The sequence below is a fragment of the Herpailurus yagouaroundi genome, unplaced genomic scaffold (assembly GCF_014898765.1).
Source record: "Herpailurus yagouaroundi ecotype Mexico unplaced genomic scaffold, PumYag 188, whole genome shotgun sequence".
In the NCBI taxonomy this organism is placed as follows: Eukaryota; Metazoa; Chordata; class Mammalia; order Carnivora; family Felidae; genus Herpailurus; species Herpailurus yagouaroundi.
This window is the reverse complement of record NW_024412419.1, coordinates 30,012,569-30,030,037: the sequence shown is the minus strand read 5'-3', so window position 1 is coordinate 30,030,037 and position 17,469 is coordinate 30,012,569. Positions and strand designations below refer to the sequence as shown.

Genomic DNA, 17,469 nt, shown 5'->3' with positions numbered 1-17,469 from the left:
CCACTGTAACAAAAGACAGAAACAAAATGTCTATGTTTCCATTAACTCCAAAATCAGGCACAGACTCAGGGATGCCTTCCCACCGCATCCCGCCAGTCCACCGGCTGCCCTGCCAGGCCTTCCGTAGGTTCCCTAGGTCAGCCGCATCTGTTTACTTTCTCCAGCAGAGCCATGGCCTTTCCTCCCCACGCACTGTCCCTGGGTCCAGCTGTCGGTATAACGGACCAACAGAAGACCGGCAGTTGAGGAAACTGATTTCCCCTGAATACTTCTGAGAGGCTCTTTCTTGGGAGTCAGGGCAACTTGGCTATCTCTATAGCTGAAAATGGTACTTGCTGGTTGTACTTGACGCCTACTTCTCCGGTTCTCACCTTCCTGGAAGTCTACTTTTCGGTTACAAAACTGTTTACCTTGGCTTAGGACAAGAGGGGCCCTCCCTCCTTCAAGTGTGTTTCCCAGTCCTCTGCCTCCATTCATTTATTTTATTAAAGACCGAGAGTAAATACGCTATCCCAGCCGCAAGAACAGCTCGGGCTCCTTGACCGTCTACTTCAAATTAACAAAAAAGGGCCGAGGGTTTTGCGATACACCCATTTCTGATTTGGGCAGGATCCACCATCGAGTTAAATCCTCTTACTGCTGATAAAGTCTCAGAGTAGGCAACACTTCCAGAACAAACCTGCCCCAAAGTCTGGAAGCTGACTTTTAAACTTTTAACAGTAATGAAGCCACATAAAAATTAAAAAAAAAAAAAACAAAAAAAAAAAACCCAAACTTTTAAAGAGTTACAGGAAAATCATCAGTGGACACTCAGACAAATGGCCCTGCTTAAAATCTTCCACCTTTCGTTGCCAACGAAGCATCATGGAAAACTAGAACTCCACTACCATAAGCTTACTTCGGTATTGGTTCCAGCTTGCCCTCCTCCCCCTTCCCAAACCTTTGATAACAACTGGTGCTCTAAAGTGGCTTCTTGCAAAGCCCCCAGCCATGACACTGACGTTATAAACAATCACAATCACGTGTGACAAGGGCATCTTAAACATGGGAAAGTCGAAGGCACGTGCTGCACCACTGACATCAAAATTAAAGCCGCACTCAGGAAACGGGGCTCTCCAGATCCACTCACTAAAGTGATAGAAGGTACTAGGTGCCTGACATTTATCAGGATAATTCTGTATATGTGTCTATGACCCTGTATACTTTATCTTGGCCAAATCTCTCTTTTTTAGCAGTTGAAAAGTTTAACACCAGATAGATCACCCAAGGGTTGTCATTCACTGTTGTATTAAGGGTCTAATGTCTTAGTGTCTTAATTTGTAAACCACTTTCAGACTTTCAGAAAGTAAACAAACAAACAAAGACTTCATGACTAGTGCTAAAGGAAAAACAACTCCACAGGGCTTAATAACAAGTTGGGACTCCAGCCAGGAGTCATCAAGAATTCCTCAGTCCCTGAAGTCATAGGGTTTGGAGTAAATCCAAACGGGATTTTACTTTTTCGAATTCCTTATATTGCATTCCTATGGACTTCCTGTTCAAACCATTGTGAGGCATTTTTATTATTCACAGTCATACACTTCTACCATCATGCTGTTGGCTAGGATCTCCTTCTCCAAAGAAGGTGTACGGTTAAATTCCTGAGGAAGTTTGGAGATCACCTGCAGCAGTAAAGAGGTTATGTCATTTGCTGGCGTTAACACTCACAGACTCCAAGTTCTAGACGTGTTTGTTAAATTAAATTCCCTCCTGATTAGTCAACACACGTTTGAGACACAACCCTGGATTTACTGAAAATAGAGGTTTAATATCACCAATTACTCATATGGTCGCTTATCTGAAGTATCTATACAGTAACTCATGATTTTATGTGTATCAGTTATTATTTACAAACAACTTATCACTATAGCATTTCAAGGGCTCCGTGCACCAGATCGCTGGTGGTAAAGAGGTTATAAGCTGCCGCCCACAAGGAAAATTCTTACAAGCTGACGAAAGGCTGGTGAATGAAAGGTGACACTTTTATGGCAAACTGGCAAAAAGGAAAAGTCCTCGCAAATGAAAACTACCTTTAAATATCTGCCAAAATAAATACAGCTGAAACTAACCTATCACAGCAAAATTTAAAAACTCAGTTCTAAGAATGACGGGCTGGGGGGAGGTGTACGACAGGTGAGAGGCCATGGTTAACCAGTTCTAAGCTTCCTTCTGCAAGGACGAGACTCCTCACTGGAATTCTCTCAACAGGCTTCGTTTGTTTCCGTTTGCACAATGCAAACCACACAGCTCAGATGGAAAAGTTTTTGTATAATATCTTGGATGACCTTGGGTCTAGATTTAGTCAACAAATGCTCATTGAGTTCTTCCTGAGTGCCAAGCGCTAGGATAACACACAATCCTGGCGCTCGAATGGATCACAATGAGGCAGGGAGGCAGAAATGTGAACTCTAACACAGTGTGAAAAGTGCTCTAACAAGGGAAGGAGAAAGTGCTATTTATGGGCACTGGGGGTGGGGGGATAGCAATGCTTTTTCCTGGGCAGGGCAGGAAGTCCTCACAAAGGAAGCAGCACAAAATGGTAGGGTTTGAGGGATGAGAACACATTCTGAAGGATGTAAAGATAATTGGGGGGAGTCTGAAAGCGGACACCACGCCCATTTTCCGGTTGCTGGCTTTGCCCCCAAACTTCTGGTTGCGACAGGTATTAGGAAGCATGTGTCGAACAGATCGCATCTTCTGCATTCTCAAAGGGTTTCTGTCCAACATAAACTTGAAACAAAGTCGGAAAACCTACACCTTGAGGAGAATAGTCAGGTACTGAATGTAGGAGTCTAATTTTCCCTTACCTGTGGGCTTTTAGTAATAACATGCAAATTACCAGGGCTCTTTGGGAAGTTAAATGCTTATACTAAGATTAAAAAAAAAAAAGTAAAGTAGGAATTATGTACATGAGATATATCCCCTCTAAAGAAAAAACAATTCAGGGTTCCTTCTTTACTACTAATAATCCTTATGTTTTCTCGCTGCTTGTAGCGCCTTAATACCGTCTACTTTTCCAGTCTCTCCAGAAATGGTATCAGCCAAGCATTTCTGACTCCAGGGCACATGCTTACATATTCACACACAGTTTAAAAAATATAATACAGGACTATTTTCAGTGCCAAATGCAGCTGTAACTATATATTTCTTTTGGACATGTTTTATGTTATAAAGCATGTAAATACTTTATCTCCCTCAAGTTTTCCAGAACTCTATTGGCAGAGTCTTTTTCCTTTCTCTTTCCAAAGCACTGAATACAATTTCCTGAATAGATAGTCAATAAACTTGGTGGCTGAGAGCTCACTCACCTTTTCCCAACATAGTCTTTGGAAATAATTTCATCTCCTTCCAACCAAAAACACCTCTGGCTTCTTTCACTTGCTTATTTCCCCGTAGAGGTATTCCATTTCTCACCCTAAATTTCTGCTTTTCCTTTCTGCTATCACATCTAAAATTCTTGTGTAAGGCCAAAAACTATGTTTACTGATAGCCTACCATAAATCATCCCACACTGCCCTACGGATAATAAATCTTCTGTCCCAATCAGCAAGAAATGAAAGAAGTCTAATTTTCCTGAGCTCTACTTACCCACGTATAGATATCCCAATTAACTAGGTAGTTTAAAAGCCAAAGCCCTTTAATTAGAACTGTGTTTTCCAAGTGTAATAAAACAATGCACAATCTTTGTTAAGAAGTCATTTTCAGCTTGCTGATCTACAGAGTAGATAGTATACTTAATTTGCTCCAACTATGCAAGTTGTTTTCAGCACATACGTAACACAATGCAAAGTATTCTTTGTGCTGTGCCCTCAGCAACTGTGCACGCGCATGCGCGCTCTCTCTCTCTCCCTCTCCCTCTCTCTCCCCAAAGGTATGAAGTTAACTATATCTTGAAAGGAGAAATTATTAACAGCTTCCTCTCAATGTCACATCTGGAACTGTATGCCCAGCTGCTGATGCTACAGATACATTTTACCATCCTGGATGCATCTTTTTAGGCCAGCAAGTCCACCACAACCTTGTAAAGAATCTTGTTTTATGAACTTTTATCATCTGCTGATCCATACTACATATTCCACGGAGTCAAATGAATTTTATGTACTGGCAAACACTTCCCCTCCAAACACTTCTACAGAACTCATCTCTGCCATCCTGTTAGTGCAGACACCATTACTGGAAGGGGTCCTCACAGAAGATTTGATGCTTGGCACCAACTTCTCTTACTAGGTGGGTTACCAGTAGCTGGAGAGCTGCATACAACCATGCTTGGAAGAATGTGGAGGCAAATTCTGGAAAGCATGCCTTTCAGGGCACCTGAGATACGGCTCACACTGGGTCATGGCAGGGATGCCACGAGGAAGGAGGGCCAAAGGACAGCACAAAGACATGGGCAGGAGAGGTATCAAATGGACCTTCTAGCACAGACTCTGATGGCAGCAAACACACACTGAACACTCTGGCCACTTCTAAGAGACAAGGTTCTCGAGAGAAGGCCCTAGGCATTCAGACTCTCATTACTGACCCCAAAGTTTAAAAGTTCTTAAGTTCTTAATCTAACAGGCACCAACCAAGCAGGAAGAAAACCAAATAAAGACCTATTCATATAAAGAAGAGCAAAGTAGAACCTAGCTTTTCGGCAAAAGCTCAGGTTGGTAAATGAATACCACCCACCCCTCAATGGCTACTTCAGACACCACCATTATTAGCTATCCAGAAATCTACCCTGGAAGGGAGAGGATTAGATCCAGAACAGGATTTGACTTCCGATATCATGAAAGAAAGAAAGAAAAAAAAAAAAAAGAAAAGAGAAGAGAAGAGAAGAGAAGAGAAGAGAAGAGAAGAAAAGAAAAGAAAAGAAAAGAAAAGAAAAGAAAAGAAAAGAAAAGAAAAGAAAAGAAAAGAAAAGAAAAGAAAAGAAAAGAAAGACGACAAGGCAAGCCACAGTACTCCACGACCCAGAAACATTTTCTGTTAAACAATATAAAATGTCTATCTAGCATTAGCAGTCTCAGAGCAGTTTTACGAATGGCAGCCAAAAAAAAAATCTTGGGGAGCAAAAAAGCAAACTATCACAGAAAACTAAAAATTAAATAAGTTCACACTGCTAGGGATTGGTGGCTTAGGTAATTGAACTGAAAGTGAGAATCACAGAAGAGATCTACATAATAATTAGCTGCTGAGTTTTCTTGTGTTGCATACTCCCAAATGGAGTATTTAGCATTCAGCAGACTTATTAACGAATAAATGCCCGACTGGAATTAACTAGCACCTCATTCTGGAAGGCTGCTCTTGGCAAAAATGTAATATCCACAGGGCGAAGCCAGTTGATGGCTGGTATACACTGCAGGCTGGGCTGAGTGTCGCATTCTTTAGAATAATTCATGTTACATCAAGTTTCAGAGCCACAGGTCCACACCACCTGGACAATATGCAAAGGAAGGATGATGTTTCTAGACCCCAAGAGACAACTTCCCAAACTTCCCGGCTGGTCCCGTGCCTAAAATACAGCCAGTGGAGACTTGCTGTCCCACAGACAGAGCTTCCCTGCTCCGGGGGCTCCCGACACAGAGAGGTAAGGAAGCTGGTGTGGCCTGCAACACTGTCCCTCTGCAGAGACTAGGTGTTTCATCCTCCCCGTGGGGGGCGCCCAGCGGCCTCCCTGGGCCAGTACCCCTTCCTCACGTGCAACAACTGCTCTGTTCCTTTAAATCCAGCCTGCTCCTTAAGGAAACTCCCTGGCAAGTGAAAACAGCAGCAAAGGTAAAAGAATGCCGGGAATTTGGCTGCCGCCTGCAGTATTAGGGAGAACAGCAATTACTCAACTCTCTCCTAGTGTCAGAGGCAGAAATGAGCATGTGAATTTGGGCAAGCTTTGGCCTGTCTTTGCTCAAGCTTCTCCCCTTGTGGTATCTGTCACCTACCTACTCACAGTCATCATAATTAATGAAGTAAAGGAGAAAATGGAGAGAGAGTGAAGGCAGCAGGCCAGCGCGTCCACAGAAGAGGGGCATAAATTCTACCCGCACTCCAGGCCGGGCCACAGTTACCATGGCTTCAAGACTGCCAGCATTTCAAGACGTCAATAACTTCCCAATAACTGTGTTTTTGCCCTCTCCACCGCCTCTCAATAAACAGAACTATGTAAAAACCCTTGATCTTTTCCTCCAGGCCTTTCCCGTCGACAGCACTTGGCAAAGAGTCATGTAGACATGACCACTCTTCCCTTCCTTGGCTCTGCAGACACAAGGTAATATTTGACTCCTGGGTACATGTCTCACACATAAACACATAGACCTTATGACCAGAAGGGGCTGGAGATATCATCACTTCAGTTCCTCTGCCTTCAAGTAGGCAACTATTTAACTCCCTTTCCACAAATTAAGGTAAAGTCAAGGGGAGCTGAGAAGGTTTTATTTAAGTTATGGAGCTACTAAGGGATGACAGGAGATCCAGAAGCATGGCTTGTCTCCCGTGTCATGGTATATTCTCACACACAAGAATGTTGTGCTGTTTGTCTTTCTGAACAGCCTCAAATCCTTCCTGCAACAAACTGGAATATATATGAACCCATTCATTCTTTTGATTAAAACATGGAAATTTATTTGGCCTTTCACTTTTATGTCATAGACAGTGGTAATAAATTTTCCTAAACTCTGAAATAGAAGAACTCCGTGGTTCTGAAAAACACACAGCGTACTCAATCTTTCTCAAACCATTTAAGAATCTTTCTACTTTGGTTTTCAGACCCAGAACAATCTACAATTTATCCCCTTTCCTCTTGCCAGATGTAAATACCCATACCTTCAAAAAAAAAAAAAAAAAAAAAAAAAGCAATGCTCCCAACTATGGAAGGTGAGGAAAAGAGGAAACCATGTGAAGGTTTTCCAGGTCTGCATTTGACAAGATGATGGAACATTCGGTCTCTGCAGTATTATAAACACACACTGAGGGGACTGAGCACATACGTCCTGTATGTAAGGTTCTTCCCACATCATGGGTCTGAAGTGGCCCAATGGATTCCTAACATGAAAAGTCTAGTTCAGGTCAAACATCCTTAAGGTAGCTTTACCCTATTCTGGCAGGTCTTTTGGAATCTTAAAAAAGAAGGATCCCAACTCTCCAATGTTGAGATGCCTTTTGTTTCATCACAGCCATGAACCGGTTTGCTTGTGGCCTTTGGATTCAAAGCTAAATAAGTTACCTCTCGTAGACCCAGGACTTTTCAGGCTCAGGTTTCATTCTGCCCTGCCAGAAATTCCTTTCTGTTTTGAATCTGAGATGTTTGTTTATGGTTTTTGTTTTGAAATGCTAAATAAGACAGGCACAGTGTCTAGTTACAGCCTATATCTTTTTTTTTTTTTTTTTTCCCTCCACCTTGCTATAGCCAGAGCGGCTGGTTGTTAAGGACTAAGGACTTTGCTAAAAATTCCAAAGAGCAGACTCTTCAAATTATCTTCCCAGGAACCTGAAATGTAAAATAACACCTTAAAATATAATTAACACTTAATTTGCTTTCTTAAATGTTCATAAGACAAATGTTCCCAGGCTATTTCAAATTAGGGTGTTATTTTTGGATTTGACAAACACATACTTAGATGAAACCCTGAAATTTGAAAGTTGATCTTGCCTTGCTTGTAGGTTACATGCTTGAATACCAGCACTCCTGATGAAAGACAGAAGTACTACAATGCTAGGCGCTAAAAGAGTTTCTGAAAGAAAATTCAACTTCTACGACGTGATAATAAGGTTTGGTTGCCAAAAGAAAATAGAAAAGAGTTGTAAACTATTGATTCCAAAGACTGTACCTTCATCAAGTTCTTTCTCCTTGTTCCGTAAGAGCCAGTAAAAAGCATTTGCCTTGTGAGTCCTCAGACCATATTTACTGGATAAAAATGATACTCATTTGCAGGCATGAAAGAAGGGTGGCAGTTCTAAAGGGACAGGAACTCAGCTATTTTAACTCTAGGGTGTTCTTTCCTAGCCTCCCACTGTAGCACAAAGATGCTGAAGAGAGACCACAAGCCAAGACCACAGGAAAGCGGAAGTATTAGTCCAGAGGACGGACGGATGGAACAGACGGGATCAAGAAAAGCAATGCAGATGTCCTCCGGCCGGACACTACCCCTGGCTCATTCCTAACCTGCCCTTGTCTTTGAGCTGGCTCTGAGTACCACTGCTTCCTTCCTTCCTGCTTCCTTCCTTCCCTAACTGCAGTGACCCCAGCCTTGCTTGCTGACGCTCCTGAGGTCTCCCATGGCTCCAGCGATGGCCAGAAACCCACAGAAAACTTCTAACAATAAAAGGAAATTTAATTTCCTTCCATTATACCATATGCCATCAATATTAAGAGATGTCACCTTTTTAAAAATATTAGTTTGAAGCAGTTCTCTGGCACTATGGATTCCAACCACAAAAATCACGCAAATGCCCACATTCTGCTGAAACAGGGGCTAGGAATTACAGCAGTCCTGGATGTCAATGTGAAGGAGGTGTGTGTCACAAAGTGGATTTTTTTTTTTAACTTATAGATAAAAAGCTAACAAAGAAGAAAAGGAAAACAGAATGAAAATTAGAATTAACATCATCTTTGAAAAATCTATTTGGTACCAGGAATTATACTAGCCACTATACACACACACCAACACACGTTATCTGTGCAATTTTATATATACATACATACACTCTCCAATCCACTCTATAATATCTACTTCAAAGAAAGCTAGGAGTATTCCACTTTTACAGATGAGGAAACTAAAGGCCAAAACAACCAAGCAAGCTAGTTGTTCAGTTAAAAAATAAGAGCTGAGATCTGAACACAGGTTTGTCCAGCATCAAGACCTAATTTCTTTTTCCTAAGACATCATGCACAGAGGCATGGGAAGCAGGAAGGAGGGGAGCACACCCTCAGATCCCACTTGGTGCTGCACCCCCCACTAAATCCTTCCTGGTAGTCAGAGTTAGTGCCCCTCTTACTTGCTCCTGAGATGCTCAGCACTTCCTTATCTTGGAACTGCACAGCTGTAAGTAACTGTCTTGGATAGAATCGTCTCAGCTACCTGCCATTGGACCATGGCCCCTGAAAGCAGGGTCCCCATCATATTTACTGTGGCTGAAAAATAACTACAATAGCAGGGAACATTATCAGGTCTCATACACCGCACTCTGTTCTACATGCTTCATAAGGACTAGCCTTTTGCTACTTAAAAGTGTGGTCCCAGGATCAGCAGCATCTGAGTCACCAGGGGGTTTATCAGAAATGCAGAATTTCAGGCCCCACCCAGACCTCCTGAATTAGAACCACCATGCTGAATGAGATCCCCAGGTGATTCGTGTGCACATTAGAATTTCAGAAGCACAGTTTTATCTCATTTAATCTGCACAGCCAACACACATGTTACCTATTACTGTTTTAGACAGGGAAACTGAGGCTTAGGGAAGCGGCATTCCTGCAGTGTAGCACAAAGACCAGATCCATAGCAGCAAGTACTTGTGGGCGGAAGGATGGCTGGGAAACCGGTAGGAAGGAAAGGTCTGATTACACGTCTGACCTCCAGTTGTGCCTAGTCTGTACCAACTGCAGTGGCAGGTGGGACCAGGGCCCCGACACAGGTGGGCTACAGCAACACAGGCTGCTTCCTCAGCTCCGGTCAGGCCAAATCCTGCGGTGAGACCAGCAGTGTGGACACTCCAGGGGCCAGAGGCAAACTCTTTCCCCAGAATGTTAGGGAAATGCACAGTCCTGATGACAGTGAGGACAGATGCCCTCCTCTTCCCCAAATGAAGTATCAGCCCACAGGTAAATGGTTACCTTCATAACTCCTACGACTTAATGCAAGAAATTTCAGATTCCTCCCTATTTTTACCCCAAATACACAAACTGTTTAGACAAAGTTAACAAATGGGCATTAGAAAGAAAGGCAGCTGATAGCTTTAGAGGCCCTTAGTTTTTTAACTCAATGCACTTACAGGGTTGGGGAGGAGGGGACCTGAACTCAATAATTTGCTCCCTTTCAAAGAGCCCAAACTCCGTAACTACCGATGATCCATTACTCAGGTAGATGAGGACTAAGCAGAACAGAAGATGCCCATATCAGGTCGTTTCACTTATACTGGTTAGTAGCTTTGTTGTTCTTAAGCATTTACCACCTGCCAGTAATTTTTCCAAGTCCTTCACAGGAATCCATTTGCTGAGTCCCTATAGCAACCCTATTATTAACCCCACTGCACAGACGGAAAACTGAGATGCACAGAAGTACAGATTTGACTTTGGACACCAAGTTTCTAACTATGATATCTTTTCATCAAAGTATAAATATTTTGCATGAGGAATTAATTGAGGCTGGGGAAGGGAGGTAAAGAATTGAAATCTGTTAGGAAAAAAGGACCTTTTTAACATTTTTTTTCATGTGGGCCCAAAATGAACACTCACTAGTGTTTACCTTGAGGCATTCTTAAATCTAAGTATATTCAACTACTCCTCTGACCACAAGACCGAGGAGGTGTCGTTGAAGCACAGAGGTTTCTCATTATTTGACCAGGCTACTGGCCAGGACAAGCAGCAGAGAGTGGGTGAGATTGGAAGGTGCTAGATAAAGGGATGCCTCTCAGCTCACTGCCCACGCTCATATGCCTAGTGGAACAAGCTAGAACAAGGAGAAAATCACTCTGAAAAGGAAACTTGCCGTTTTGAACCACAGCTAGTAAAGCATTAAGAATGTAGCCTCATTCTTAGATGTTGGGAAACACTCTGATAGGTGTTGCACAGGCCCTAAGAAGAATGGGTAGAATCCCATTCCCCACCCCCCCCCCCCAAAAGAGCTCCTATTCTTACTTTTAAACCTAGTTCGAATTCAAATTCTCCTTTTCAGCTTTGCCACCAGAGCCTGAAAAGATAGTCTCAGATCCTGTGATTCCCAGAACAAATTAGCTACCTATTTCACTCACCATGTAATCATGGATACAGACTTGGGAAATCACTACTACTTGGCTTGAACTTATGTCATCGTGTAGACTTTCTAACGTCTGGCTCCCTATTCTTTATTGAGATTAGAAGGGTAAAAAGGGCAGGGAACACGTTTGAGGGCCTCAAGCTCCCCAGCTGCCCCCTGCCTCAGCAGAAGGCATTGTACAGACCAGAAGGTGGATGAATGAGTGACTGATTTCTATGCCAAGACAAATCAGATCTTTGAAAACTCAGCTTTGGAGAATTCAGCCTCTGAGAAGCCAGGCTTTCAGTTTGTCACTCATGCATGCTTTGCCAGCCCAGTTTCCTCCACAAATAATTGAGCTTTACTGGGGCGTCTCTGAAATCCTGATGCTGCATGGGCCACATATGGAACCCAGCGGTACAGGAACCTGCTTCACCGAACATATTTTACCTTCCAGTCCTCTCATCATTGTCCATAGGATGGCGTTTACGTGCTAAATAAAGTGGCACTGCCATCTGCATGTTAGTACTGTCAACTGAAAGCTGTTAAACACGCCCACATTTTCTCAGGAATTCCACAATTAATGTCTGGAATGTGTTTTGGATTATTCTTCAAAGGATGGCACAGTTGCCCTAAGATGAATTCAATATTTTTCCCTTCTTCCATTAGTCATTCTTCGGTCTTCCTGCTCTATTATCCTTGTAGGGTCATCTACTTGTTCCCCCCAACTTATAACGCCTGTCCCCAGCATCCCCAAGCTGGCCCCCTTTTTTGTCCAAGTAACTACATCTAATCAAGCCCCCAGAACACAGAAACCTGCCCCATCTCACCACATACGGCCTATCATCGGGTGCAATGCCCACAGCTTCAGGATTCTTCGGGCAGTTTTCTTCTTAAATTGACCTGTTCCTAACTGCATTGCCATCATAACTGTTTGTGGATTCTCCTTGGTCACTGTTAAGCACGAATTAATGGCAGCAAATATCTCTAGATTTGAGGCTTGCTATTTTTGCCTTTCTGGTACTATGCAATTCGTTTGCCCTTTGCCAAGTGTTTTATGTGACTGGACTCCTGAATAACAGTGAGGATTCTGTAAGCTTGAGAGTCAAAGACAAGGTCACCAAGTCCTGTCATTTGTATATGTGAAGTGAATAGTCTCTCCATATTTCGTCAATATTTACTCTGGGGAGGAACTAATTATTTCCTTGTTTACTTGCGCTGGTTTCTCTTCCCATACCCCAGTAAGGTAATTTTATAGGCCCTCTGCTGGCTTCATTCTCTCTCTGGCATCTAAGAGCTCACTCCACCTGAATGAAGACTTTCGAAATGGAAAGCAAAACACACTCTTCAAAAACAAGGAGTGCCGGGTGTTTCAAGTTTCCTAACGCCAATACAGGAGTATTAACTCTGCCCCTCCTGTCTTCTTTTTAATTAGTAAAATTAAAACCCATGGATTCTGGCTTTTTATTTTTTTAATGTTTATTTTTGAGAGAGAGAGAGAGAGAGAGAGAGAGAGAGAGAATGAGCGGGGGAGGGGCTGAGAGAGACAGAGACACAGAACCTGAAGCAGGCTCCAGGCTCTGAGCTGTCAACACAGAATCTGACGTGGGGCTTGAACCCACAAACTGCGAGATCATGACCTGAGCCAAAGTCCAACGCTTGACTGACTGAGCCACCCAAGGTGCCCCATGGACTCTTGACTTCAAGTCCTACATAACACAGCAAGGAGAGGAGACCCTTGTGGCTTGTGCATAAACAAATGGTTTGGTACATTTTCTGGCCTCCTGTGGCCTGACCTCAGATGCTCCACACACTCTCTTCCAAGGAGCCATCATCTCCATCCCTGCCTTCCAGGGTTTAGAAAAAAAAAAAACTTTCTAAAGGCCAACTGTTTCAGAAAACAACATTGTTCTTTGCTATAAGCAGCCACGACATAAGCACAGGCTGGTTCTCCTCCTCACTGCCCCCATGAAAACCGGGTGGAAGGAAAAGTTAAAAAACCTGTGAGAAATACAAGAACCGTGTTCTGAAGAGACAATCTGGTAGATGCCGTGGTAAAAACATGGAAAGTTAAGTTCCACAACGATGAAGCTACTGAGTAAGTATGCACTGGGGGAAATAGTTGGTGCTTACTTACGATAGCGATCGCCTGGCTCTTCTACAACAAAGTTCTCAGGGCAAAGCCACTCAGTAATGTCCACCAGGTTCCAAATCACTCTGTCCTCACAAACTGTCAAACTCAAGCCATCACCTGCCCTTTCATTACACAGAGAAGGCTGCTCACACTGCCTCCACCTCGCCCTCACCCCTTACAACAGAAGCATAACGTACTATTCTACGTAAGAGGGAAAATGGTCCTTAGACCCCATCTCAAAATAGAATCCCCACCGTACAATCAAAACATTCTTCCTAGAAAATCCCACTTCGGTAATTTTTCAAAACTCCGTCTTTGATCTCCCATACAGTCTTCTTCCTCAGGAGTTCAGAATCCAAACTTGTTTCTCTGGCTTCTAGATGATTTACCCAGAGGCAGGCAGCCCAGCCAAGGAACAAGCCACTTAGGATGTCAGAAAGTGCAACAGGAGACTCACCTAATGAATGGAAATAGTAAAGAGACTTGTGCCCTCCCAGGGGCCAGAAAGCACTTTTTAGACTGAGAGAGAGCAGAGAAAACTTGAGGTACTTGGCTCTATGATCAAGTTTTAAAATGCACTTATGCCAAATAAAAAAATGTTTTAAAGGAATGATTTATTTTTTTCAAAAATTGTTAACGTATATTTTTGAGAGAGAAAGAGAGAGAGCGTGCACACAAGCGGGGGAGGGACAGAGAGAGAGGGAGACACTGAATCCTAAGCAGGCTCCAGGCTCTGAGCTGTCAGCACAGAACCCGATGTGGGGCTCGAACTCACAAACCATGAGATCATGACCTGAGTCGAAGTCGGACGTTTAACCAACTGAGCCACCCAGATGCCCCTAAAGTAATGATTTAGTTGATAACAACCTAAACAACGCTGAAAAGACCAAGTGTACAGGTCACATGTTTCACAGGACATAACTCTTCACAGTATTTACTCTTCCAGAAATTTTTTTTTCCTTTGCTACTCTCTCTATGGAGAAGATGGTTCATCCATTTGCTCCATGCACATTTAGTGAGAGCCTACTATGGGCTGGTGTGCCTTAAAAACTTATGACAGTGAGCCACAGGTTGTCAGGGGTCCATTGTTACCCCTAGCTTCTCTAATTCACTATGTGAACCACAATTAAAGACATGGTATTTTTCCCTGGACAAAGCCAGAATGGAGAATAACACAAATAAAAAACTACTACAAGCTGGCAAACAGAACAATGTAACTAGTATTTAATTTATGTCCTCGAAAGCAGGTAGATTAGTCATGATAATGTTTCCATAACATGCAATATGACTTCTCAGTGTAGCCAATTAAATAAGTTTTCAAAACAGTTTTCATTAACAGATACAACCAGTAGGGGTCATTTTAGTGCAAAAATTGCAGCAAAAGAGACTTCGACAAGAATAAAATATATCAATTCCTATTCATGTCAGTTATAATAAACATGCTTCAATGTGTGAATTTCTAAATAAAAATGGAAACTGAGGGAAAGACTAGCCATTGAGAAATTTCTCACAAACAACAACAAAAAGGCAGAAGGTCAGTACCAAGATAATTACTGACACGTAGAGACTCCTCTAATTCATAAAAAAAAAAAAAAAGATTAATCCTGTTTCCTGTAAATCTTGTAGTAAAATGAAAATCCTTGAAATTTTAGACACACGACTGACAATATCTGTGTATGTGTCCCACTATATTATGCCAGGTAATACTGTTCTTCTCACTTGAGTTTCATGGATTTAGAATACAACTTGACCACTGCTTTTAGAAATCTAAAAATAAAATAATAAATGCCAGACACCCAGTTTGGGCAGCTGAAAACAGTCTTGCTAAATAAGAAGTGTTGCTGGAGAAATGCTAACTGAGATACAGTCATGGGAACAAATACTTCCAAGGATCTTCAAGGCTAATACCAAGTGCACAGGCTGTCACCAAAAAAAAAAAAAAAAAAAAAAGAAAAGAAAAAAAAAAGAAGCTAAGAGATCCCATCATTTCAGAGGAAGGAAAAGCTCACCGACAAACTGCCAAAATAATTCTATACTGTGATACCGGAAGATTGGTACCAAAACATTTGATTGCCGTGAATGTTCCTGGAGCTTCACATTTCCTTCACCAGAAATACATAACGAAGAAACAAAACGAGGGTTAGAATCGTTAAAACCTCCAAAAGTCCTTCGCAGGGCATAGCAGTTTCCACTGCATTTAACCTTGTTTCATGTTGCTTGTTCTTTTTAGATTTATGGGAGGCTGGCGTAAGTAAATTATACACTCCAAGTGGCAGGGTTCAAGGATGAATCGTTTAGTCCAACTCATTCAGAATTCTCAAAATCAAACACATAAAATTGTATCAGAAGCTAATCTCCTGGCCATTTTTTCCTGATGTGAGAAATAAAAACACATGTTTTAACGTGGGGCTTAACCCCGGTTGGGAGGCTTTTGTATTTCAGGCAAAGAAACTCTTCTAACCCAGTCCTAAGGGAGCAGCGCTCCATGGCCCTTCCCTGTAAGAGTTCCCTTCACTCATTACTGCCCACTAGCTTCCAAACCAGGAAAGCCTTTTTGATTTTCCAGAACTGTCCAAACTCTCAAAACCACAGGTATAAATACATGTGTATGTATTTAAAGAAAATCACAGAATTCAAGTCTTTGAATAGACCCATTTTATCCTTAGGATTGCCACCTTCTTTTTCAACACCTCAGCACGATAAACACATGCACCCAGAAAGACGCCTCAGAAGAAACCCTTCCCTGCCTGGTCTCCTGGGTGCTGGCGGTTAGTAAGGCAGGGACCAGGTCAGAGGGCGCCTGTCCCTCCTCCTCGCCGCACCTCCAGAAGTGAGCCAGCTGTGCTCTGCACCAGGATGCCCCGGAACAGCATCATCACCCCAACATCAGCTGGAGCAGGGATCCCGCTTTTCACTGGTGCTCACCCAGTCCTGCCCGTTAGCCAAAAAAAAAAAAAAAAACACCTCACTGCCTCTCTTCAGTCCCCAAACCGGACCAAGCACCTGGAGGCCGAGGCAGGCACGCAGGGCTCAGGGCCCACGCCCACCCACAGGGGTCCACCCAACGAGGGGGTGGCTCACTACTCTAACCGCTTGCTCCCTCCGTCAGTCTCCACACCGAGGTGCACAATGCTTCGTGGAGAAAACAGCAGAACGACGCTCGCTGTCAAACAAACAAAAAGAAGGAACCGGCAACACGACACGCAACACGCGGATATCTGGGCTTAAAAGGCAGCCACGAAGAGTCAGCAACAACTTTTCACTCCTAGGTGCGACACCCCCCCCCCCCGCACCCCCCCCTCCGCCCCCATTCAGAAGAGAAAGGCTTTGACTGTTTTCAATAGGCAAATAAATGAGTAACCACCGTATGTAACTAACTTCCCCTGGGCTGACATATTCCGGAGCTGAAACTGATTTACATGCGAAAGAGGAGGAAGGGGGTGAAGGAAGAGCGCAAGAAAAAATAATAAGAGTCACACAGGGAGTGTGAGCTGAAGACACGTCTCCTGGCCAACAGAAAAGGGACTTTCGAGAACGGTGCGCAGCACTCCGTAGCACACTGCGCTAATGCGGGGAGGGCGGCAAGGGCTGGACTCCCCGGGGGGCTCGCGACAGCCTCCGCAGTGCCCCCTGCCCGCGGCGCCCCCACCTCGGGGCCCGCCCCCCCTTCCCACAGCCCTAGCCCGAACAGCCACACGTGTGCGGGTCTCTGCGCAGCCACCCCCACTCGCCCGCTCCCACCCACGAGATCCACCCTCGCCCGCGGCCGGCCCAGCGTCCGGGGGAGCGGCGAGCTGGAACCGGGGGACGCGGGGGCCCTCTCCCGGGGGAGGCGGCCCCCTCCTCCCGCGGAGCCCTCTCTCCCCGGGAAAGTCTCGGCCAAACTTTGTTCGGCGCGGCCAGGTGGGAGGGGGCCCGCGGCAGGCGGCCGTACCTTCGCAGACGCCCACTTCGTACTCGGTGATGGAGTCGCCATTGAGCGGGGGGCGGATGACACAGCGCAGCCCCCGGTCGCAGGCTCCGTGGAGCCCGTAGGCGCCGCCGCAGCTCTCGTTCCTCTGGCGGGCGCACATGTAGCAGCAGCCGCAGACGCCCTGCACGATGCTCCCCGGGCAGCTCCTGGGCTCTTCGCACTTGGACTCGTCGCAGGGCAGGCAGACCAGCGCCCGGGTGCCGGAGCGCGCCAGCAGCAGCAGCAGCCCCAGCAGCGAGACCAGGAGGTGCCCGCAGCCGGCCAGCCCCCTGCCCCCCGCCACCAAGTACATCCTCCTGCGCCGCCGCCGCCTCCTCCTCGCAGCCGGGCCGGGAGCGGGGCGGGCGCCCTCCCCTGCGCGGGGCACACGCGCCGCCGCCGCCGCACCCGCAGCC

General features: G+C 44.6%; 1 protein-coding gene across 6 annotated transcripts in view; it reads right to left on the bottom strand.

Annotated features, from left to right (window-relative positions):
* The window catches only part of CRIM1 (cysteine rich transmembrane BMP regulator 1), a 194,203-nt gene extending 176,771 nt beyond the window's left edge, over nucleotides 1–17,432 (bottom strand). For 3 of the 6 annotated variants that reach the window (XM_040496500.1, XM_040496498.1, XM_040496501.1), the window contains exon 1: nucleotides 17,036–17,425. In XM_040496500.1, coding sequence (XP_040352434.1) covers nucleotides 17,036–17,366 — 331 coding nt within the window. In that variant the 5' untranslated portion in view covers nucleotides 17,367–17,425. Of the gene's footprint in view, nucleotides 1–17,035 lie in introns of all 6 variants that reach the window. The other 3 variants (XM_040496499.1, XM_040496502.1, XM_040496503.1) reach the window with 2 other exon arrangements.
* Nucleotides 17,433–17,469: the final 37 nt, after the last annotated feature.